The sequence below is a fragment of the Suncus etruscus genome, chromosome 19, assembly GCF_024139225.1.
Source record: "Suncus etruscus isolate mSunEtr1 chromosome 19, mSunEtr1.pri.cur, whole genome shotgun sequence".
Classification (NCBI taxonomy): Eukaryota; Metazoa; Chordata; class Mammalia; order Eulipotyphla; family Soricidae; genus Suncus; species Suncus etruscus.
Genome location: NC_064866.1, coordinates 28722006 through 28746198, shown reverse-complemented (window position 1 = coordinate 28746198; position 24193 = coordinate 28722006). Strand labels below are relative to the sequence as shown.

The following is a 24193-nucleotide window of genomic DNA, read 5'->3' as shown; positions in this document are numbered from 1 at the left end:
ACAATTATTTTTTAACTTTAACTTTTACAAGCCTCCCCATATTCAATTATAGTACCCCAAGCGGGATTGTAACACCTATTTTAAGAAGGGAGCGCTAGATGATCTCAACTGTGGCAATAACAAGCTTACCACTCCTACAACCTGTCTTCTCCCTGCAGCTGGCACGATAAGCAAGGTGCAGGTGAGAACTTGAAAGGGCCTACATCTGCCTGGGTACCATTCTACGAGTTCCTTGAGAGGGCCAGACCAATAGTGCAAAGGAAGTGAAGGTAAGTTTTTGTTGTATCCTATCACCTGGGATTCAATTCATGGCATCACATATGGTTCTCTGAGTTCCACCAAAAGAGATCTCTGAACACAGTCTCAATAGTAAGTCCTGAGTGTCACTGGGTGTGACCTAAAAACAATAAATAAATAAATAAATAAATAAAAGCACTTCAAGGAACCTTTCCTTGGACTCCTGACTGTGAAGCAGATCTTCTCAGTAACTGCATTTTACAGAGCCATCACCAACTCCAGCTCTTTGTCCAAGTTCCAGCCAGTGACACTTGCCCTCCTCTCCGCAAGGCAAGTGAAAGACAAGTTCATTGCCATTTGGAACCGATTCAAAGTGGGATCACAATGTTTCCCAAATAAAGAGTAAAAGCCCAAGGGTATGAAGCTACTTGCCCAAAGTCATAGGAAGTAGGTGGCAAAGGCAGAGCCAGAATATAAAGGCCCCAAACCCAGGGTTCCAATTTCTTCCTCACCTTGTGCTGCCTGTGGAGCAATTTTTTCAACTGGAGACATCCAGGCTCTGGGACTTTGGCCAAGAAGTTGGCCATAGGCTGCAACCTGGGCCCAAGAAGCCTCCAACCGTGGAGAAATTTGCTTAGAAGACAAAGGATGACTCCTGGCAAGGAAAGTTGTTCCTATTTCTGTTCCAGACACATGGAAAACTGCCTCAGATTCCATGATAAATCTTTTTGCTAAAGATGATGCATTGTTTCAGGCTGCCTCTGTGCACAGAAGCATTTGGACAGTATACAAGTCAATTACTGAAACTACATTCTCAGCACTGAACAGAGATATTTTCATTGAGTGGCTATGACAGAGCCAAAGTCTCCAGGAGGTGCAACTGGAAGCTGATCATCTTGGAGTTTGACTCCATGGGGGAACAGAGACCTGGCTCAGGAAGACCCAGCAAAGGGGTCCCTCGTGCCCCTTATGAAGCATCTGCTCTATTAGTCTCTATGGTCACCACAGTCTGCAGCATCCAATGGGCTTAGGGGCTTAGACTTCTAAGAGTCAAAGAACCACCTAAGAACCCCTAACCGGGACTCACTCTCAGTTGCTTGTATTTGAACAAATGAGTTTCTGCTCCAGGCCAAACCCCAAATACAGATTTGCAAACTGAGCCTTCCATCCGCAAACTTGAGTTTCAGGAACAAGCTTTCTATACAACCCAAGAAATTCTAAAATTGAATTGCAAATCTCCAAGACATCTCTCTGGTCCCCCCACTCCCCAAGACTTCTTGAGTACCATATCTTGCTGAGGTTGAGCCCTAGTAACTTCTCAAAGCCAGTGTATTTCATATTTTCTCACCCTCTCTTCCTTCCCCAAATCCTAAGAGAATCAAACAGCTGTTTCTAATAGGGCTAGAAAGTTCATGTGTTATTAGTATAATAACTATTTTTGGGCAGTCCCACCCAATGGTGCTCAGGGGCTATTACTGGATCTATGCTCAGAAGTGACCCCAGCCATGCTCAGAGTATCATAAACCACAAGGGTTTAGACCAGAGTTGAACACGTGCAAGAAAAGCTAAAAAAAAAAAAACCTCTACTATCTTCTCAGCTATAGGTCAGGGATTTTAAATTGAGCATATTAAATTTAAATTGAATATATCTGGAACCTTCAGAAGGTCTTTCTCTGGTATGAAGGCAAAATTCAGTGTCCTGGAATCAAGGTTTGGCATCTGGGACATGCAGTTTTTGTTTGTTTGTTTTTTTGTTTGTTGTTTGGTTTTTTGGGTCACACCTGGCGGTGCTCAGGGGTTCCTCCTGGTTCTACGCTCAGAAATTGCTCCTGGTGTCACTCAGGGGACCATATGGGATGCCAGGATTTGAACCACCATCCTTGTGCATGCAAGGCAAACACCTTACCTCCATGCTATCTCTCTGGCCCCTAGGACATGAAGTTTTTATCTCCCAAGTCCTGTCATAAGGCAGGTTCCTAACCTCCCTGGGCCCTAGAGATGGACAATGGCTCTCCTTAGTTCTAGAATGCTAAGATTCGTTATCTGGGATTCCCAGAAGGCAACCTGGAGATAGCTGGTATGTAAAATGAGGAGGTTGGTCTGACTGGAAGTAGAGATGGGGGAACTGAGCAATACTAGAGTAGGTAAGGTGCTTGCCTGACCCGGGTTTTATCCCCCAGCATTCCATATGGTCCCCTGAACACCACAAGGAGTGAAACCTGAGCACAGAGCTAGGAGTAAGTCCTGAGTATATCTAGATGTGGACAAAAATAAATAAATAAATACATAAATAAAGTAGGGATTGGAGGGATGAAGTAGAGAGGGCAGAGGTTTGAGAGCTAGAATGTCATGTGAATAAAACTTGATATTTTATTTTAAAGGCAATGGAGAACCAGGGGAAATGTCAAGCATGGAAATAAAGTTGCCGGATTTAGCATAGAGAAATATCAAACATCTTACTTAGCGTGGAGCCCAGATTCACTGTATTTGATTTGGCAGCCTGATGTGAGAGCGACAGAGGAAGTCCTTCAACCTCTGAGGCAAGAATGTATTGGAAGGGGGCAATGTTGGAAGCTCTGAGACCAGTTAGAAGGTTATTTTTATAATCCAGACAATCATGGCAAAGGTTCATATTTGGTGAACACTTGTTCTTTGTCAGCCACTGTGTAAGCATGCTCTATGAATAATTCATTTAGTTCCCATAACAAGGTGTAATATTTGGCATCGTTCCTCCTAGACAGACACAGAGAGAGGAAGTAGCCTGCTCGGGTCTCACAGCTCAAGAATGCAGCAGTGGCACTGCTAACCAGCTCCCACTACATACACACACTCACCTGGATACCACCCCGTGGGTTTCAGAGGCTAAATCCAGGCCACATGTAGGACCTGGGGCATAGAGGCTAAGGTGGGACCTGGAATCCCTGATGGACAGAGGAGGGAGGAAGGAGGCTCAGGATTGGCCTGATAGCAAATGACAGATTCCATTCTAGGCAGGAAGAGAAAAATCAGCATTTGTTCAGTTCACTAGGCAGGACCTCAGAAATACTCATTGGGGAGGTGTGGGGATAGGTCATGGTCGCTGGCTGTGGGTGCTTGAGATATATTTTCTAGAGCATTGGGAATGAATGATTCCAATGGATGGAAAGCACAGAGGTCTCTGTGCCAAGGGTAGGGGGACCAGAAAGGAGAAACATTCAGTCCAGGGCTCGTGAAGTAAACTGAGGCCCCAAAAAGCAAAGCAATGATCCTGGAGTCACACAGAAGGTCTATGTCAGGGTCTGAAAAATCCTGACTATATCCAGGGTGCCTGGCTCTGCAGATGAGTGCCATCTAAATCCAAAGATGGGATGAAAATGAAGACTCCCCAAGCCCCCAAAACAGCCAGTAACAGGGGACAGGATTGCCTCAGCAGTAGCACTGAAAGCAAATTTTCCTTTCCTACCAGTGCTTGGACAGAATTGGGCGATCTGAAGCCCAAGACCAGAGCTATTTTTCTCCCTCTGTAAAGAGAGAACAGCTCCCTGCAAAATTGTTCTGAGGATTACTCAGGTCAGTAAGTGGCAGATGTGATGTGACAGACTTATTATTCCAGTCTTCCGCCACCCTCTGTTCCCTCAGCCTTGCCTCCTCCTCCTCCACCCCCTCCAGGCTCCCCAATCCTGCTCTCCCTTCTCTTCCCCCTCCTCTCTGTCACCCTGAGGCCGGTCCTGGGAGTGTCTGCAGATAAGCAGCCTGGAGACAAACATGCAGCCTCCTTGTCTTCCCCACTCACAAACTCCCCTCAGCACTCCCCTTCCCCAAAGCTGGGGTCCCCTGGGGTCATCTCCTAGGGAGGGACCACCTTCACCCTACTCCCTGCCTTACTGGGTAGGGACAGCAGGGACAGCTCTGAAGCCCCAGGGATGGGGAGGCTCCAGCACTGACAGCCTGGAAATGTACAAAGCCGATCCGCAGGGACCAAGCGAGTGCCTGACGTCAAAGCCAGCCTGAAAATATAATCTAAGAAGTCACGAGGCACCATGAAAAATGAGCCGCCGGCCCCAGCCAGAGGAGGCAGAAAGAAGCAGAGAGACATTAGTCGATCAAACTACAGAGTCCTCACAGTGGAGGTGGCCCCCAGGGGGAAGTAGGGTGGGGGTGGTAAAGGACCCCTAGAATGCCGGTCTCCAACATACCATTTCAAAGACTAGGATACTTGCAACCCTTTCCCTCCCACCACTGAGCAGCATTAGGAGGTGCTCAAGCTTACTACTGGTTCTGCACTCAGGAATTACATCTAGCAGTGCTCAAGGGACCATATCAAGTGCCAGGGATCAAACTTGGGTTGGCCAAGTACAAGGTAAACACTCTGCCTGTTGTGCTATCTTTCTAGCCCCTGATTTTTGGTTTTATTTTTGAAGCCACGTCAGGTGTTGGAAATTGAACCCACTGTACTAACTCTCTGGCTAACCTGCTTCCTTAAGGAGAAAATGAAGTCCAAAGTGGAAGGGCACAGACAGATAGCACAGTGGATAGAGTGTTTGCCTTGTGTTGACCCAGGTTTAATTCTCAGCATCTCATATGTCCCCCTGAGCACTGTCAGGAGTAATTCCTGAGTACAGAGCCAGGAGTAACCAATGTAGCCTCAAGATCACATACACAACAACAACAAAAAAAAAAAAAAAAGCTGTCAGGGACCCTGGTTCCTGCCTCACTGATGATCTAGGTGAGAGGAAACCGCAGCATCTGCTAGAGCTCTCACAGACTTTCACAGTCAAGAGGCCCTTCCCTCTCAGGGAAGCACCCCTAGGACTAGGCAAGTATGGAGGGAGCAGAGAAGCCCGGGCAAGTGAGTCAACCTGGCAAAGGGGTGTTCAGGGATAAACCCATACAAACCAGTCACAACACAACCCTCCCCCCACCCTTCTCCATAAGCTCCCCCCAAATCAAAGCTGAGCTCCCCCATAAAGTAAGCAGCTTAAATTCTCCCCACCCTGCAGCAAAAAAAAAAAAAAAAGAGTGAAGAACAAAGCTGGGTGGTTTTAGACACGGCATGAGCAATGCGGGGGGGGGGGGGGTCTCCCCGTATTTCCTGTCACCATATCTTATTGTTTTGTCCTCTAGTCTCTTTTGATTCTTCATTCATTCTTCCTGGCCTGTTCCCCCACCTCACATGGACACCTTGACACTGTCCACTCTCAGTGTCCCCCTCTACTAGCCATGGCCTGCATGGTGATCTCATCTGGGCTCTCTACACAAAGTCCTAAGAGTACCCCCTGCACCACCCTCTCGACTGAGGTCCCAGATCCTCCTAGCAACTGTCAGCGCAGGAGGGCCTGGCATCCGCCCACACACTCTGACCCAACAGCTGTTATCTCTATTGACTCCCTAAGACACTAAAAGATAATCTAGCAGTGAACCCTGGGCTGGGGAAGACTGTGTCGCCCAACTTCCTTTCTCTAGGTACCAGCCACAGAGCCCTAGGCCTCAGGATGGTGGAGCAGGGCCAGCTCTGAATAGACCTCCTCAGTGGCATGGTTCATGTGTACCATGTCTCAGAGTAGCACCTGGGGTGGAGCAGATCCAAATAAAGTCCAGCCCCTATTTCCCTTTGGCCCAGAGGCCAAAGAGAGAGTACAGTGGGTAGGGTCCTTGCCTTGCACAAAGTTCAATCTCCGGAATCCGAGCACCTCCAGGAGTAATTCCTGAGAGCAGGAACAGGAGCAACTTCTGAGAATTGCTGAGTGACCCCCCACCAAAAAAGACCTCAAGGCCCCATGTGACCTGGCCACTCGTCTCTGCCTTTTCTCACTGTTGTAGCCATGGCAGAAAGTACCAACCCCAATGCCCACCTATGGGCTCTCACTCTGCTCTCTCCATGGAGTCTATCCCTAGGAGATCTACTCTGTCCCCCAAAATTCACACATATATGTGAATATATTCTGGTCTTTGGCCAGCATGGAGGTGAAAGGGAAGATGGCTGAAAGGAGTTAAGAGGCAGGGTAGCTAAGAATGGCTGAATGCTTGAAAGGTTATGATATAGGCCACACACATGTGGTGAATAGGGCATGAATAAAGTTGATGCTTCCTGATGCCTGTCTCTGGATGAGTCTGATTCCGCCGTTCACCTAAACCTGGGACCCGCCAGCTGAATGAGGGTTGCGGAGCCATGTGGCCTGAAATGGCATTCACCTCCATCCAGACCCATCGTTAATTATTTAACACTACATACATGTTTACATGTATGTGTGCAGATATGCACACAAGACGTATACATGAGCACACAAAAAATACACATCCTCTTGACCGTTTCCTTGCCTTATTTTTCTCAATACTTATCACCAAATGATACATTTATATTTTATTTTTTGCTTGTTATTTCTCTTCTCCCCTGGGACGTGACTCAATCCAGAGAAGCTTTCATCTGTTTGATGTTTTCCTCTCCAAGTTAGCTCACATTTCCCCCATTAATATCCTGTCGCTTCAATTCTGGAATAAGAAGTCAGATCCTATGAAGACATCTTAACTGATACGTGAAAGGGAGCAAGGAAAAGTAAATTATTTGCTTAGGGAAAATCATGATATAAGTGTTCAATTCAATTAGGAAATACTGGATTCTACCCAATTTGTGTAGCATTTACTCCCTTCTTTCTTCCCAGCCCCCTTGTCCACCTTTGCTCTTAGCAAGCACTACTATTGCCATAGGTTCTTGCCAAGATTGTGCTTCGATGCATAGTAGGTCTCCAGAACAACAGTGACGCCAAAGAGGCAGGGGCTGACCACCACACATCACAGGAGCCAATCTTGGCCAGGACTGACATTAGGAAAACTTTACTGACTCGAAAATAACACAGTTTACCATCTAGATCAGAGACTATTCTGTCAGTTTCCATTTCCCAAGGTGCTATACTACATTCGGAGAGCTATTCCCTTGGCTGGTGTGAGACTCTACCTGCCTTGGTTTCCCCACAGTGGTAGCAGGTCGATGTGCGCTGCTGACTCTCAGCGCAGGGCCACCTGCAGAGGAAGATAGAAGGCAGAGTGTGCTCCCTGGTGCCTTGGCACACCTCCTTCCTAAGTTGCCTCCCCCAGGATGGCATTTCGCAGTGTCCTTACCAGGACTCCTAACAAGGCTCAGGGGACCTTGGGGTTGCCGCTGGGGTTCCTGCAGGTGCCCTGGGAGTGCTCACTTTTCCTGAGGCCTGGAACACCCCCCTTGCAGCTACTTCTCTTGTCTGCTCCAAACACGAGTCTATGGCTCAGAGCAGCCTGGGGTGGAAGGTGGGTTCAAGGAACAGTCACTCCAAATGAAGCTTCCTAAAGTCATGGGTAGCCGTGCATCAGCCATGCACCCCAGGAGGGTCCTCCCCTCATCGAGGCCAGAGAAATGAAGTGGCTCACCCGTGACAGCTCCAGTCCTTAGAGACACTTGATTCAGGACTGCTGAAGGAAGGGGTTGAATGAACCCAAAGGCAGCTACCTAAATAGCCAGTGCAGGGGATGGCACCCGAAGTATCCCAGGGGCCACCTCTTATATCTGCCTTTCCTCAGTTGAGTGGATGTCACAGACCGATTGGTCTTGACACAAAGGAATCTTCTGGGGTCCCTTGAAAGGCGTGTACCCGGGTCGGTGAATGAGAAACAGAGGCCAAGGAGTCAAGTTGGGTTCAAGTTAGGTTCCGTTTATTCAAAGCAAAAGGTGGAATATTTATACTCAATTTCTTGACAAATCATAAGGCTAATTTACCAAAAAAAGGCACAGGGGCAAATTGTTCAAGGCATAATTCTGACGTAGAATGGTTTCACTTTTGAAGCTCCTTTTTGCAGTCAGAGAGCCCTAGCCAGCAAGGTCAGTCAGTATTGTTTTGGTTTTATTCATACTGAACTGGGGCCTAAAATGTTAACCCTTACGATGACTGCTCATAGGCTAAGAGCAAAGTAAGATTAGAGAATGAGTAATATTTCTTTTTTTCTTTTTTCTTTTTTCTTTTTTTTTGTTTTTCGGGCCACACCCGTTTGATGCTCAGGGGTTACTCCTGACTACGCACTCAGAAATTGCCCCTGGCTTGGGGGGACCATATGGGACGCCGGGGGATCAAACCGCGGTCCCACGGTCCTTCCTTGGCTAGCGCTTGCAAGGCAGACACCTTACCTCTAGCGCCACCTCACCAGCCCCGTAATATTTCTATAAGACTAAATAAAAATACTTGAATCTGGGGCCGGAGCAGTGGCGCAAGCCTTGCACACGCTAGCCTAGGACAGACCTCAGTTCCATCCCCCTGGTATCTCATATGGTCCCCCAAGCCAGCAGCAATTTCTGAGCTCATTGCCAGGAGTAACCCCTGAGCATCACCGAATGTGGCCGAAAAACCAAAAAAAAAAAAAAAAAAACAAAAAAAAAAACAACTTAAATTTCTGCAAATGTTTCTCATAAGATGTGTTAAGATGTCTGAGTAATTTTAAGAGAGGTGCTAAGAAAAGTGAATAATAATTATTAGATAAAGAATATTTAAATCCACGTAAATATTAAATCTGAGTAATCTTTAGAATGTCAGCTGAAATTGTGTCTCAATTAATATTTATTTATGCTACATCCCTTTTTTCTGAATGCCTCATGGAGAGGCAACCAAGGTCTTTCAGGGCCCTAAATCCTGTGTGTACAGGTTATTTTTTCAAGCATCTTTTTACAGGCACTACTTTCTCAATGTCCTCTTTCTGAGTACAAATTGCTTTGAAAAAGTTCCTGTAATAGCAGACAGCTTTTTAAAAACCCTCTCTTTAGCAAAAGAGATAGCATGGAGGTAGGGCATTTGCCTTGCAATCAGAAGGGCAGTGGTTCAAATTCCGGCATCTCATATGGTCCCCCGAGCCTGCCAGGAGTGATTTCTGAGCATAGAGCCAGGAGGAACCCCTGAGTGCTGCCAGGTGTGACCAAAAAAAAAAAAAAAAAAAAAACCCTCCCTTGGGCCAGAGTGGTGGCACAGTGGTAGGGTGTTTGCCTTGCATGTGCTAACCTAGGATGGGCTACAGTTTAATCCCCTGGCATCCCATATGGTCCCCCAAACCAGGAGCAACTTTTGAGCACATAGCCAGGAGTAACCCCTGAGTGTCACCAGGTGTGGCCCCAAACATAATAATAATAATAATAATAATAATAATAATAACAACAACAACAAAAACCCTCCCTTTGGCAGTTAGGGCCTTTTTAAATTTCGTGCCTTCCTAGGTCTCAGGATTTGTTAACACAGAGGATGTAGCAAGTAGGCTCAGAACAGCAGCTTGAATTCTCAAAATCACCTACTCTGAAAACTGGACCAATAGAGTCTGCCTCCTGCAGACTATGTACTGCACTAGGACCCAGTGTTTTCTGTAGAGCCTGTGGTACAAGAGCTGACAGAGGCTGAACTGGCTGGACCTCCAGGCTGAGGTCACACAAAATGGCAGAACCAGCAGGTGATGGAGAAAGGTTGATCACAAGGAGTTGGCTTTCATGTCAGTGGAGGCTGGATAAGCACAGGGAAGAACAGAGACAGTTCCAATGCACAGGTACAACCAGGCATGAACCACAGGCCTAGTCTCTTCAGGGATATCTAAAATTCTTCTCTTACAAAGCTCCAGGCACTGAGGAAGGCCCCCAGGACAATGTCTATAATTTAAAGCCAACTGATTTAGGGTTTACTTTATTCATTTAATTGTTTATTTACTTACTAGGGTTTAGGACCATACCCAGCAGTACTCAGGGCACCATACAGTTCTGGATATCAAATCCATCCTTGGTCTACCACATGCAATGAAGTTCCTTAACTAGATATCTATTTGGTAAAAAAAAAAAAAAAAAAATAGGGAGGTAGGAATTCCCCTCTTTGATTCTCCAACTCTCATGAAAACTATCCCTGTGGCACTCTCTACTTGCAGCTCTCCACAATCTGAAAGTACCCCAGAAAAGAGATCCAGGAAACATGGCAGCCTAGTCAATCCAGGCCTTAAAAAGCCACCTCTTATCCTGTTGGCTTAAATGCTTCACATTGACATACAGTCACAGCTGATGCTGAGATTTTCTTGTTTCTCGTCATCTCATTGACAGCTCTGGGAGGGGAGCTAAATGTTTCTATTATACTGGTGACATACATAGCCATAGAATGGTAAAACTGGGCCTTGAACCTGTGTTTCAACCTGGTTCATTTATGTTCTCCCCCAAAGAGGCCATTGATAAGAGAAGGGAATAGAAGAGCTTTGGCTTCTGGCTATATGTCAGCAAAGGTTCAAGAAATAGATATCCAAGTTTTCAGTACAAATTTTGCCAAAATCTGGTTTTACTGGTCCAGTAGATAAGTCATTCCAAAGAGGGAATTTCACTCTTCTGAATCCACCTGGAAGCACATGTCCATCTGTAAATCAAAACTTTTGGAAGTTCTCCCAAACAGAGTTCAGGAGGGCAATTCAGTGCAAAGGACTGGGACACTGTTTGGGCCCTTTGGTGCTGGGGGCTTCCCATTTTACACCCAGCAGTGCTGGCAGCCTCCAGGGCATTACCCAATGAAACTCTGGAAACCATCTGATACCATGACGCAAATTTGGGTTAGGCGCATGCTAGGCATGTATCTAACCACCGTACATATTCGGGCCCTTCCAAATTAAATGCAATATATAACAGTGCAGAGGTACATGCTTCTGTGCCTGCATTACCACCAAATGCCAGCAAAGGCCCTGAGTGTCCCCCATCACCCAGGAGCCAGTCCTTTGGTTTTTTCCACCATCTATCCACACAGACATGCTTCACTGCATGATTTATATGGCCGCCAAAGAGGAATGGAGCCCCTGGTTCTGAGCCAATCTGACTAAACTGGAAGCAAACTTTCTCAAGAAACTCTGTACCAGGGGTCCTCAAACTTTTTAAACAGTGGGCCAGTTCACTGTCCTTCAGACTGTTGGAGGGCCAGATTATAGTAAAAACAAAAATTATGAACAAATTTCTATGCACACTGCATATATCTTATTTAGAAGTGAAGAAACAAAATGGGAATAAATACAATATGTGGCCCATGGGCCATAGTTTGAAGACCCCTGCTACTGTACTCATGGCCTTGATACCCTTATAGAGCATTGCAGGGGAGCAGAAAGTCAATCCCATTTGGGGGGGGCTCCCCAATCCTGGCTTCCCCCTTTGCCCGTGTTCCTACAGATTTTCTTTCTTATGCCTCCTCCTATCCAACACAACACCCTCAATGAGGAGCCAGAAAAACAGTGCAGGAAGTAAGGCACTTGCCTTGCACACAACCAGCTGACCCCATTTCAATCCCTAGCATTGTAGGATTCCCCAGGAATCACTGCCAGGAGTGATTCCTGAACAGAGTCAGAAATATCAGGTGTGGGAAAAAAAACAACAACAAAACATTACCTTAGTGAATCTAGAGTTTTCAAACTAGACTCCCAGGAAAGGCAAAGTGGTCTTCTGGGTGCCTGAGAACTGAGAACTCAGTGGGCTTCCCCCACTGACCAGTAAGTCCAAACATCAAAGCCACTGACTGAGAATGACTATATCTAAGCAAGCAGCATCCACAGATCATTTAATCCTACTATAGAACTCTAAGTTTGATGCTATTATTATTAGCCACTTTAGCCTACAGGAAATAAACCAAAGGGCCATGTCCAAGGTCAGCCCAGCTGACAGGCAGCTCCCACCATTCCAAATCCAGGGCCATGTTCTACTGTCATTTGGTGCTGTCTTTCACCAAAGTCTGGTGTAGGGCCAGGTGACTCAATAGTCATCTTGGGCTGGAGGCAAAATTATGAACTACAAAAGCAAAACCAAGTCACAAGCTGAAATGGTAAGAATTTCTCACACAGTAATGGGTGGAACTGGAAGAAAAATTTGCTTTTGAATAGTTAAGTGACTTCAGAAACTCACCCCTCTCTGAGTAGATCTCTCCTCAGATAGGACAGCTATTTGTTAAAACACAACATGCATGCTTGTCTTGCATGCAGCTGACCCAAATTCAATCCCCAGCATCCCAGATGGTCACTCAAGCCCACCAGGAGTGAGTCCCGAGCATCACCAGATGTGCCCTTCCCCCCCAAAAAATGCAAAAAGGGGGGACAGAGAGACAGCACAGCGGATAGGGAATTTACCTTGCAAGCAGCCAACCTGGGTTCTATTCCCAACATCACATTATAGTCCCCAAAGCCTGTCAGAAGTGTTTCCTGAGCTCAGAGCCAAAAGTAACCCCTAAGCACCAGCGGGTGTGACCCAAAAATAAAAACAAAAACAAGCAAAAGACTGTACACTCTGTAGGTTATACTGTAAGGTCACAGAATGGAACATCTGCCTGGTAGATGACTGGACTAATGACCTCAGCTTCAGGCAGGAAACAGTGAAAGTCTATTCAGGGACAAGTTTAGGTCACTGGCTGTAAGCCAGAAAACCAAGTAAAGACATTCTTTCAGAGTGGGAATAAGATGTTGCTTTTCTGTGCCAGAAATTTCAAAGTACACAACTACATTTCCCAGATTCCTTTGCAGTGGGGGGATCCCCATGTGACCAAATTTTACTCAAAGATTCCTGCAAGACCTGGGCTTGGTGGAGAGGAGCTAGAGGCAGCACTGGACCAAGGGAGATGACCTCTCTCTCGAGGATCCAGGTGGGTTCTAGCATCTCCTGCTGGGTGGTGGACTGCAAAATGGGCTGTTTCTGCAGAGAGGTGTTCAAAAGTTCTCCTGGCTCTCTCCCAGGAGAGAAATTCTTTTCTGCTTACATCTTTCAGGGTAAGCAGATCCAAGATTGGTATCAGAAGATATTCTAAGTTAAAAAAAAAAAACTTCAAGGAAATGAGAACCTGAGGTTGGTTTTTTGGGTGAGTTGCATTTCCAGAGAGCTGGTTCAATGTCCAAAATAAAACCAGTATAAGGAGAGAAGGTGCATAGGGTGAAAAAGCTACTGCTCACCCCAGAGTGACTCTATATAAAGCTGGAAAAGTGTTTGTCACTGAACAGCAGCACCCAGGGAAGTCTTTAAAAATAAGCCTCTGGGAGCCAGAGTGATGGTACTAGCAGTAGGATATTTCCCTTGCATGCCAGACGAACCAGGAAGACTCGGGTTCAATCCCTAGCATCCCATATGGTTCCCCCAACCCTGCCAGGAGGGATTTCTGAGCGCAGAGTCAGGAGTAACCCCTAGTGTCACTGGTGTGGTCCCCACCTCCCAAAAAAAAAGCCTCTGGAAGGAAACACTCCAAACCAGTGGTCAGCAACCTGTGGCTCGCAAGCCACATGTGGCTCTTTCCACTTTGAATTTGGCTCTTCTGTGTGCCGAGCGGCTGCTCCAGGAGTCAGGACTCTGCTCCTAGCCTCTGTCAGTGTGTGCCCTGTGTGGCTCTCAAAATAAATTTCAATCGTGGTTTTGGTGAGATTTGGCTCAGTTGAAAAAAAAAAAGGTTGCCACCACTGCTCCAAACAAACCCACAAAATAAAATCAACATCTCCATAGTTACTCACCATCATTATCTATCCCAGGTCACTGAACCACTTCACAAACCATCTAATCTGAACTAGTGTAAGCTCTGAAAGGAGCCTTTAAAATGAGATTATTAGCTCACATTGGAAAAGTAATGTTAGATTCCCAATACTGTCACAGACCTAATCAATGCTTAACTTTCCCCCATTGTCTTGCCTTCAGATGTGGGGAACAGTTTGGGGTCACACCAGAAGTACTCTGTAAAATAAATCCCCACATTGTGAAATCATCCCCACCCCACCCACCCCACACACATCGTATTTCAAGCCCCAGGTAGATGGGTCTAAAGAAGGGTAGCTGTGAAATCAAGCCAGGGCTAGAGTGATAGCTTTGCAGTAGGATATTTCCCTTGCATGCAGACGAACCAGGAAGGACTCGGGTTCAATCCCTAGCATCCCATATGGTCCCCCAACCCTGCCAGGAGCAATTTCTGAGTGCAGTAACCCCTGAGTGCCACTGGGTGTGGCCCAAAAGCCAATAAATTAAAATAAAAAATCAAGCCAGGAGAGAGTCATGGAGTCACTGGTTTCTCACCTCCTGGTTTCTCTTTGTGCCAAGCCAGACTGGATTCTTTATTCTCCCAGTACCAACTCAACTGTGTGACGGAAAGTCATCTGAGATTCAGGTAAACTTTGTTTCATTTTGTTTTGTTTTGGGGCCACACCCGACAGCGCTCAGGGGTTACTCCTGGCTCTATGCTCAGAAATTGCTCCTGGCAGGCTCGGGGACCATATGGGATGCCAGGATTCAAACCACCATCCTTCTGCATGCAAGGCAAATGCCTTACCTCCATGCTATCTCTCCGGCCCTCTGGTCCATCTTTCACATTTTTCCTTTGTCTCTTTTCCTTCCTGTTGAAGGAACTGGGCCTTTAATTACAGCCTTTCTCACAGACCAACCCCTTCTGGCCTGTAGGAAAGTTAATCCCTGTATTCCCTAGAAACTCCAATACAACCCCAAACCCCAACCAGGCCTCTCAACAGAAGATGCAACTGAGGATGAGGATGGAGTGGGCTAGGCACAGAGAGAGGCAGATCTGAGGGAAGTGTTGGAAGCCAAAGTCCCTGGAAACAGCGGAGCTGATGCTCTTGGGATCACAGCAGGTGGGGCCATTGTGTTCATGTACAGTATCCAGTATCCAAGCCTGGTGCCCTGGACTCCCCGAGACATAGCCTTTTCTCTACGAGAAATCCCTTTAGGTGGCAAATGGCCAGAGAACTTTCTGAGGTCTGCCACAGAGAGCAATGTGAGTGCACGTGGGCTATAGGGGTGTGAACATTTAGCCCATTTCTGGCTCAGCATTTCAGAACTTAGACTTCCTGCAGTGTGTCCTTGAATGCTCTTAGGGGCATTCTTTTATTGGAGGTAGCTATTGTCTACAGGTGTGTTTATGCTTTTTCAGGATGCAGTGGTACCTCAGCCCACCACAGAAGTGCCTATGTCCCTCCACCATTGCCCATTAAGCCCGCTCCCCAATGCTCCTTTTGGCCCCAGCCCAAACCCTCAGTCCTGTGTCGGTAGCCTCGAGATTTTGTTCTCATTGCGGACACCATGCTACATACGCTTATGCTACATATAAGCTCCCAATTCCACAGCCTCAGAGCAGGCTCTTCACCCAGCACTGGAGAATGGGGGGCTATTTTTCTCCTACTTCTATTCACCCCATCTGCTCACTTGACACTGCAGGTTCACCCATGAGGAGACAAAGTCTTTTGTCGTGTGGAACAGACTCTAAGTAAAGCTTCCCTGGGCAGGATGCCCACAGTAACTTCTCCATAGTGAAGGAGTGTGGCACCATGCTAAGACCTCTCTGGGCAGGACCCTCAGGACAGACCCCTCATAGTGGACACAGAAAAAGGACCTCATGGTGGGGGCAGAAGGCAAGCTTCACACAAAGCAGAGGCTCCCCCTTCTTCAGATTGAGAGGAGGTCCTTCTCCCTGCAGCCCTGGGGACAGAGTAGAGCCATGGTGCTTCCTTTCCCCTCATCTGCTCTCCACTAGCTTGATAAATCCCACTGACAGAGCCAAGGCAAGGCCATTCACCATCCTTCATGCCAGGTCCTCACAGAGAAAGAAATAAAATGGTCCACTTAGTTTTATTGCTCGCAGATTTCCTGGGAAATGGGCTATTAGTTTCCCTAATGTAAAGATAACAGGCTTCGTCCCCACTGGCAAGTGGCTCAGTCCCAGCATGCATCTGTGAACCCAGGGAGGCCTGGCCTATTGAGCACCATGCAGCAGGCAGGGACTAGGACCTCCAGGAAGTTCAGAGCAGATCAGGGATGTGACCTCTGATTCCCCAGGAATGAACAAGCGTGTCCTCAGAGCCTCTGCTTTCCTCTCATTTCTTCTAGTGGGAATAGAGGGTGGGTGCTGGGAAAGAATATAGTGGAGAGTGGCATGGACTTGTCACTCCTATAGCTCAGGTACAGAATCTGGGACTGTCTCCTTTCGTGTGCCCACCTCATCTCAGGTATGCCCTCACATTAAATTACCCCACAGTTACCTCTGGCCTTCACTGACACCTCTGGGGTAAATAGGTACTGTATAATGACAAGTATGATGGGAAAATAAGTTAAGTAAGATAATAGATGACCCAGATCCCTTCCTTTCCTTCTTCCCTTCCTTTCCTTCATCCCTTCCCTTCCCCCTTCCCTTCCTTTCCCCCTTCCATTCCCTTCCCCCTTCCTCACTTCCCTTCCCTTCCCCCTTCTCTTTCTCCCTTCCCTTCCCTCCTCCCGTTCCCTTCCCCTCTCCCCTTCCCTTCCCCTCCCTTTCTCTCCCCTCCCCTTCCTTCCCTTACCTCCCCTTCCTTCCCTCCCCTCCCCTCCACTTCCCTCCACTCCCCTTCCCTTCCCTTTCCTTCCCTTCCTTCCTTTCTTCCTTCCTTCCTTCCATCCATCCTTCCTTCCTTCCTTCCTTCCCTCCTTCCTTCTTCCTCCCTCTTCCTTCCTCATTTCTTCCCTCCTTTCCCTCCTCTTCCCTCTTCCCTCTTCTCTTCTTTCCTCTCTTTTTTTTGTTTTGTTTTTTCAGGCCACACCCGTTTGATGCTCAGGGGTTACTCCTGGCTAAGCGCTCAGAAATTGCCCCAGGCTTGGGGGGACCATATGGGACGCGGGGGGAATTGAACCGTGGTCGCCATCTTTCCTTGGCTAGCGCTTGCAAGGCAGACACCTTTACCTCTAGATCACCTCTCGGCCCCCTCTTTCTTTCCTCTCTCCCTCCTCCCTCTTTCATTCTTCCCTTTCTCCTTCCCTCCTCTCTCCTCTTTCCTTCTTCCCTTCTTTCCTTCTTTCCCTCTTCCTTCCTTCCCTCCTGACACAGTCACTCAGGCCACATGTGGGGGTTGGTAGAGATTTTACTTGTCACGTTTGTAAGTCTCCAACTAGCTGCAGGCGAGGGAGACAGAAGATCTCCACTGAGAGCATTTTTGGCTCCAGAGACATGACTCTGTTCCCAGTGTGACCACAAATGCCTTTGCAGCCTGGACCCACTTCCTGTTAGTTTCCTCTATTCTTTTTTTTTTCCCCTCTGCCAACCCCCACTTTCTCTGCTATTTTGTGTGCTTATCACAGGCTGTGAGAACTTTCCCCTCCTGCCTGTCCTTTTCTATAAGCAAACCCTCAGGATGGCACCAAGAGAGCAATGCCTCCTCTCTTGTCCTGAGGAGTCTTGGGATCATTCTACAGATGTGGAGAAAGGACAATGAACTCTTATCTTTCTGCCCCCAGGTGAGAGCGTCCATCTAAAATTGTAGAGAAACTGGATGGTTTTCTGACAGGCTGTCAGGGGAGTGAAGAGTGTTCCCAGAAGTGGTGCCCATTCCAGGAGATGGGGGCAACAGCATCATGTTGTAACCTTCCTGGCATGTTGCACATGGGGTGATGAGAATCCCGTTCCAGATGGCAATGGAGATGCAATCACTTTGAATGTCAGGAGACACAGTCTGAAAGGTGACACAGGTTCAGAGTACCTCCAGGTACTTAGATGTTCACAGAGGGTTACAGGAGTCTCTGTGGGCAGGAGCCCTTGATGGACCCTGGAGCTGCTATGAGCATGTGTCTGAATTGGAAAGGTTTTTTACTGGTCAGCCTCTTTCTCCTCCTCCCCTTAAACCTCATTATTTTCCTCCTCCACTACAACCTCTTTCTTCTCCTCCTCCCGCTCCTCCTCCACCTCCTCCTCCTCGTCTTCCTCCTCTTTTTCCTCTTCTTTCTCCCTCTCCTTCACCTCTTCTTTCTCCAATCTCCCTTTGTCTGGGAGCTCCGAGATGGTCTGAGACTCTGTCTCTACTGCGGACTCCTCAGACAACTCCTGGGTCAGGAGGTAGTTTGCCAGCTGTTCTAGGTCTTCGAGGCTGATCTTCTGCAACCGCTCTTCATACTCTTGTCTCACCAGCTGCAGTACGGTTTTGGCATCCTCTGGTGCAAAGTGGTGGGCAATGATACTGTCCAGATGGTGCCACAGGAACTGATGGGCCTGGGAGGATGATGGCTTCTCCAAGGGCCGCACAATGACATGAATGGAAGCATGGGGCCCAATTCTGTAGTCCGACAGGCACTTGTCATCTGCCAGGGGCTGTCCATGGAAAAGCAGATGCTGCTGCTCCTCTGGCACCTGAAGTTTCTTGGACACCATCTTCTTCAGTGTGGCCACGCTCTCCTGCCCTGTCACCTTCAGGCTGCATCTTCGGCCCAGGAGAAGCTTGACTGTGAGGAACATAAGGCCAAGAGGAACTCAGGAGGGACCCATGCTCTGGAGGCTGCCTGGTATTAAGGTACTGCAGGGCAAGATGGAGATTCCCTTATCAATGGAGGGAGGTGGCCCCAAGAGGTCCAGCCTAGTGGGTGTCCATTGGCTGATGCTCAGTGATGTCACAATGCTGCTGTCCCAATGGCCCTTTTCCAGAGCTGGGCCTTGAGGGCACAAAGAAGGGAAATAAGAACCTAGAGGAAGAGGAAAGGGCCAGGAAGGGAAATGAATGCAAGACTGGGAGGGCACATAGGGTAAGGTAGGTGAAAGAGAGTGACAAAAGATAGAAGGAACAAGTCTATTTTGAGACATTCTATGCAGATGCCTTCTCTGCAAAAACCATCCCTGAAGAGAGATGGAGTCACCTGGATATTTTCCAGACCCATTAAGTTTCCAGAAGAAAGAGCCAGCTCATGTCTGTGTCTATAAACATGCCACAGGTTCCAGGGCCTGGTCAGGACACGAGATCACTTTCTCAAGAGGATGGAGGAAAGGTGGGAAGGAAGCCAACTGCATTCAGCCTCACGGCAACAGTTGCACCCAGGGCCCTTGGGCATCTGAGGAGCTGCAGAGGACACACTAAAGTCACAGACAAAAGCAACTGGGAGACAGGATGTGTTTGCCCAGAAGCTGCCGATCATTGCTGCCTTGATGCCCCCTGGGTGCCATATTCAGACTGATGTCGAGAAGACTGCACACAGACCAGTGGTGGAGTCTCTATACAGAGACAATGGAAATAGAATAGATAGAATGGAAAAGACCCTTTCTAGAGACTTGCAGTGTGAGACAATGTGAGGCCATGAGAGTCTTTGATCACTTGTTTGCATGTTCATAGTTTGATCTTCATAACCAGGTCCTCAAAACAACAACCCTCCAAAATGCCTAGTTTGTTCCATGTTTTGGGATTTGGAGCCACATTCAGTGGTGCTCAGGGCTAATCCTGGCTTGGTGCTCAGGGAATGCTCCTGGCAGTGCTCTGTGTGAAAAGAATGAGCTCAACCTGTTATACTTGTTGCAGAACAACCCTTGATGGGGTTGACTGATGAAGAGCTAGAGGATGAGGTCTTTCTCCTTCAGCTCAGACCACAGTCTGTCACCCTGTTCAGCCGGCAGTTCTGAGGTGAAAGTGGCGGGAATAAAGCTAACAGGCAATCAGGTTTCTGAAGATATCAACTTTATTCTGTGCATAAGGCTGAAGCCAAAAGCCCCAGAATCAGCCCCAGGAAAAAAGCCTCTACCTTACACAGACCCTTGCTTTTATTTTATTTTATTTTTTTGGTTTTTTTTGGGGGGTCACACCCGGCGGTGCTCAGGAGTTACTCCTGGCTGTCTGCTCAGAAATAGCTCCTGGCAGGCATGGGGGACCATATGGGACACCGGGATTCGAACCAACCACCTTTGGTCCTGGATCGGCTGCTTGCAAGGCAAACGCCGCTGTGCTATCTCTCTGGGCCCCAGACCCTTGCTTTTATACATGAGAATCAGGTACCACCCTAGGGTGGGAGCAGAATGTCAGGTCACACTCTAGGGTAGGGCACAATCACCATCAGAGTAGGATCAGTAACATCATAATTCCATGGAAATGTTTACATACACAACAGGACTCTTTGGTCCATAGTCCATGATGTTCTGCTATAAAACCTGGCTGAGACAGCAAATCCCAGCTAGTAGTAACCTGGCTCAGTTTCACTTAACTATTTTTTTTTGTTTTATTTTGTTTTTGGGCCACACCGGGTGATGTTCAGGGGTTACTCCTGGCTATGTACTCAGAAATCGTTCCTGGCTTGGGGGACCATATGGGATGCTGGGGTATCGAACCATGGTCTGTCCTAGGTTAGCACATGCAAGGCAAACACCCTACCGCTTGCACCACTGTTCTGCCCCACTTAACTATTATTTTTTGTTTTTGTTTTTGTTTTTGGGCCACACCCAGCGTTGCTCAGGGTTACTCCTGGCTGTCTGCTCAGAAATAGCTCCTGGCAGGCACGGGGGACCATATGGGACACCGGGATTCAAACCAACCACCTTTGGTCCTGGATGGCTGCTTGCAAGGCAAATGCCACTGTGCTATCTCTCCGGGCCCTAACTGTTATTTCTAAGAGTCTATGTAGAACCTACTTTTTCCACTTGCCAGAGGAGACTCTGGGGTTCAGTCCCTCATGCAACTGCACAGGTGCACAACCACCATTCCCTTCTCTGTCTCCTGAAACATCTCCTACGTGCTGACGTGTGACAGGCTTCAGGACTACTCATGGATTATAGACCACACAGGCCTGGTCCATATCAGTGATTTCTGCTTTTGAATGGATCCAGCTCAGCTTGGTTGAAGTCTTGGGTGCTTTGGAACTTAGGAGGAAGATACCAAATATGTGATGAACAAACATGGAGAAAGGCTGATGGACACTCCACAGCTGGCAGAAGTGGGGGAGCTTATCAGGATTTCTCTCAACTGCTCCTGGCTTTCCTCACTCCTTGTGAGCTTGGATCTTATTCTTCTTCCATAGCAATTTTTTCCCATTCCTGCAACCTCAACGTAAGGCATGAATGATGGCGGTGTTTACCTGAATGGATTTTCCAACCCTGATCTTCCTAAGTTGTTCTTCACCTCCACATTCCTCCTGGTGAGGAGCCCTGGACTCTGGGAAGAAAACAGAGACACGGGTTCTATTGAAAGGGAAGTCAAATGCATGGCACAAAGGTCCTGGCCACTTGCTTCTGCCTTACCTGCCAGTAGCCTCTTGCTTCCTCTCTCCCTTCTCTCTGCCCCAAGCCCACCTTTTTTCTTCCAACCTTGTTTGGAAAGAGCGTCACAATCTACCTTCCTCTGCTTCTCCATCAACCCATTTGCTTCATGCTCTTGTTTGTCCTCCGCCTCAGTTCAACTTCTCCCTCCAATCCCAAACCTTGGGCACATTCATGTCCCAGCTGAAGGGATCATTCAAGAGAAAGGTCAGGGGCTGGAACAATAGCACAGCAGTAGGGCATTTGCCTCACATGCAGCTGACCCAGGACAGACTTGAGTTCAATCTCTGGCGTCCATATGGTCCCCCAAGCCAGGAGTGGTTTCTGAGCACATAGCCAGGAATAACCCCTTAGCATCATTGAATATGGCCCAAAAATCAAAAAAACAAACAAACAAAAAGAATCCTTTGGGGCTGGAGAGATAGCACACAGCCAATTCTGGACGAATGGTGGTTCAAATCCTGGCATCCCATATGGTCCCTCGAGCCTGCCAGGAGCAATTTCTGAGCACAAAGCCAGGAGTAACCCCTAAGCGCCACCAGGTGTGACCCAGAAACCAAAAACAAAATCAAAAAGAGTAAGATCAGGTCATACTTCTGAGCAATGCCATCCAGTTTTTTTTAATATATATTTTATTTAAACAACTTGATTACATACATGATTGTGTTTAGGTTTCAGCAATGTAAAGAACACCACCCATCACCAGTACAACATTCCCATCTCCAATGTCCCAAATCTCCCTCCTCCCCACCCTACCCCCACCTGTACTCTAGACAGGCTTTCTATTTCCCTCATAGATTCTTATTGTTAGGATAGTTCACAATGTAGTTATTTCTCTAACTAAACTCATCCCTGTTTGTGGTGAGCTTTCATGAGATGGGCTGTAACTTCCAGTGCTCCTCTCTTTTTTTTTTTTTTTTTTTTTGGTTTTTGGGCCACACCCAGCATTGCTCAGGGGTTACTCCTGGCTGTCTGCTCAGAAATAGCTCCTGGCAGGCACGGGGGACCCTATGGGACACCGGGATTCGAACCAACCACCTTTGGTCCTGGATCTGCTGCTTGCAAGGCAAACTCTGCTGTGCTATCTCTCCGGGCCCAACGCTCCTCTCTTTTGTGTCTGAAAATTATTATTGCAAGAATGTCTTTCATTTTTCTTAAAACCCATAAATGAGTGAGACCATTCTGCATCTTTCTCTCTCTTTCTGACTTATTTCACTCAGCATAATAGATTCCATGTACATCCATGTATAGGAAAATTTCATGACTTCATCTCTCCTGACAGCTGCATAATATTCCATTGTGTATATGTACCACAGTTTCTTTAGCCATTCACCTGTTGAAGGGTATCTTGGCTGTTTTTAGAGTCTTGCTATGGTAAATAGTGCTGCAATGAATATAGGTGTAAGGAAGGGATTTTTGTATTGTATTTTTGTGTTCCTAGGGTATATTCCTAGGAGTGGTATAGCTGGATCGTATGGGAGCTTGATTTCCAGTTTTTGGAGGAATCCCATATTGCTTTCCATAGAGGTTGAGCATTCCCACCAGCAGTGGATAAGAGTTCCTTTCTCTCCACATCCCTGCCAACACTGCTTGTTCTCATTCTTTGTGATGTGTGCCAATCTCTGTGGTGTGAGGTGGTACCTCCTAGTTGTTTTGATTTGCATCTTCCTGATGATTAGTGATGTGGAGCATTTTTTCATGTGTCTTTTGGCCATTCGTATTTCTTCTTTGTCAAAGTGTTTGTCCATTTCTTCTCCCCATTTTTTGATGGGATTAGATATTTTTTTCTTGTAAAGTTCTGTCAGTGCTGTCTGGAAGGTGGCACTAGAGGTAAGGTGTCTGCCTTGCAAGCACTAGCATAGGATGGACCACGGTTCGATCCCCTGGCATCCCACCATATGGTCCCCCAAGCCAGGGGCAATTTCTGAGCGTTTAGCCAGGAGTAACCCCTGAGCATCAAATGGATGTGGCCCCAAAACCAAAAAAGTTCTGTCAGTGCCTTGTATATTTTGGAGATTAGCCCCTTATCTGATGGGTATTGGGTGAATAGTTTCTCCCACTCAGTGGGTGGCTCTTGTATCCTGGGCACTATTTCCTTTGAGGTGCAGAAGCTTCTCAGCTTAATATATTCCCATCTGTTAATTTCTGCTTTCACTTGCTTGGAGAGTGCAGTTTCCTCCTTGAAGATGCCTGTAGTCTCAATCTCCTGGAGTGTTTTGCCTATGTGTTGTTCTATATATCTTATGGTTTCGGGTCTGATATCAAGGTCTTTAATCCATTTGGATTTTACCTTCGTACATGATGTTAACTGGGGGTCTATGTTTGCTTTTTGCAAGTGGCTAACCAGTTCTGCCAGCACCACTTGTTGAAGAGGTTTTCCCTGCTCCACTTAGGATTTCTTGCTCCTTAGTCAAAATTTAGGTGATTGTATGTCTGGGGAACATTTTCTTTGTGGATAAAAACCAAAAACCTCAGCCTGATCTCTAATGTGTCATGACCCAGCCCTGCCTCTGCCCAATCTTCCCATTTCCAGCTTATTCTCCACAGCTCCTGCCCTTTCCTCTATTTGCTTTTCCCATTTGAAATATCACAATACACCCTTGAGAACACTGATGGAAATCTACTTCTATGGAGCCTTCCCTGTTTTTCTAGTCCTGTGTAGATGTAATTCCATCTGTCTCAGAGCATCCATCATCAACTGTCCTGCAAGCCCAGACCTGTGCAGAGACATAGACAAATGTCTGTGTCTTTCTCACTAAGTCTCAAAAGAGGCACAAAGCCAATCTTACCTGGCTTCCTAGCTCCCACCAGCCCACCACAAAGAGACCAGCACACACAGGGCCTCAAACATGTCTGTTGAATGAAGACAATGAAGCTGAGGCAGGAAGGAGGCTGCAGAGTCTAAAAGAGCAGGCTATAGAAAGAGATAACCTTCCTACTCTCTCCACCACCTCCCCTAGAGAAATGCAAAA

The 24193-nt window shown here is 47.2% G+C and overlaps 2 protein-coding genes across 2 annotated transcripts in view; both read right to left on the bottom strand.

The window, feature by feature from the left end:
- Window positions 1–18449, bottom strand: part of UBL4B (ubiquitin like 4B) — a 40097-nt gene extending 21648 nt beyond the window's left edge. The window contains exons 1-3 of the mRNA XM_049765606.1: window positions 17958–18449; window positions 17507–17673; window positions 7169–7233 (exon numbers count right to left, since the gene is read on the bottom strand). Of these exons, the coding sequence (XP_049621563.1) occupies window positions 7169–7233; window positions 17507–17673; window positions 17958–18449 (724 nt within the window). The remainder of the gene's footprint in view (window positions 1–7168; window positions 7234–17506; window positions 17674–17957) is intronic.
- The window catches only part of LOC125997363 (glutathione S-transferase Mu 2-like), a 436713-nt gene that overhangs the window by 12797 nt on the left and 399723 nt on the right, over window positions 1–24193 (bottom strand). The gene's annotated exons all lie outside the window — the stretch shown is intronic.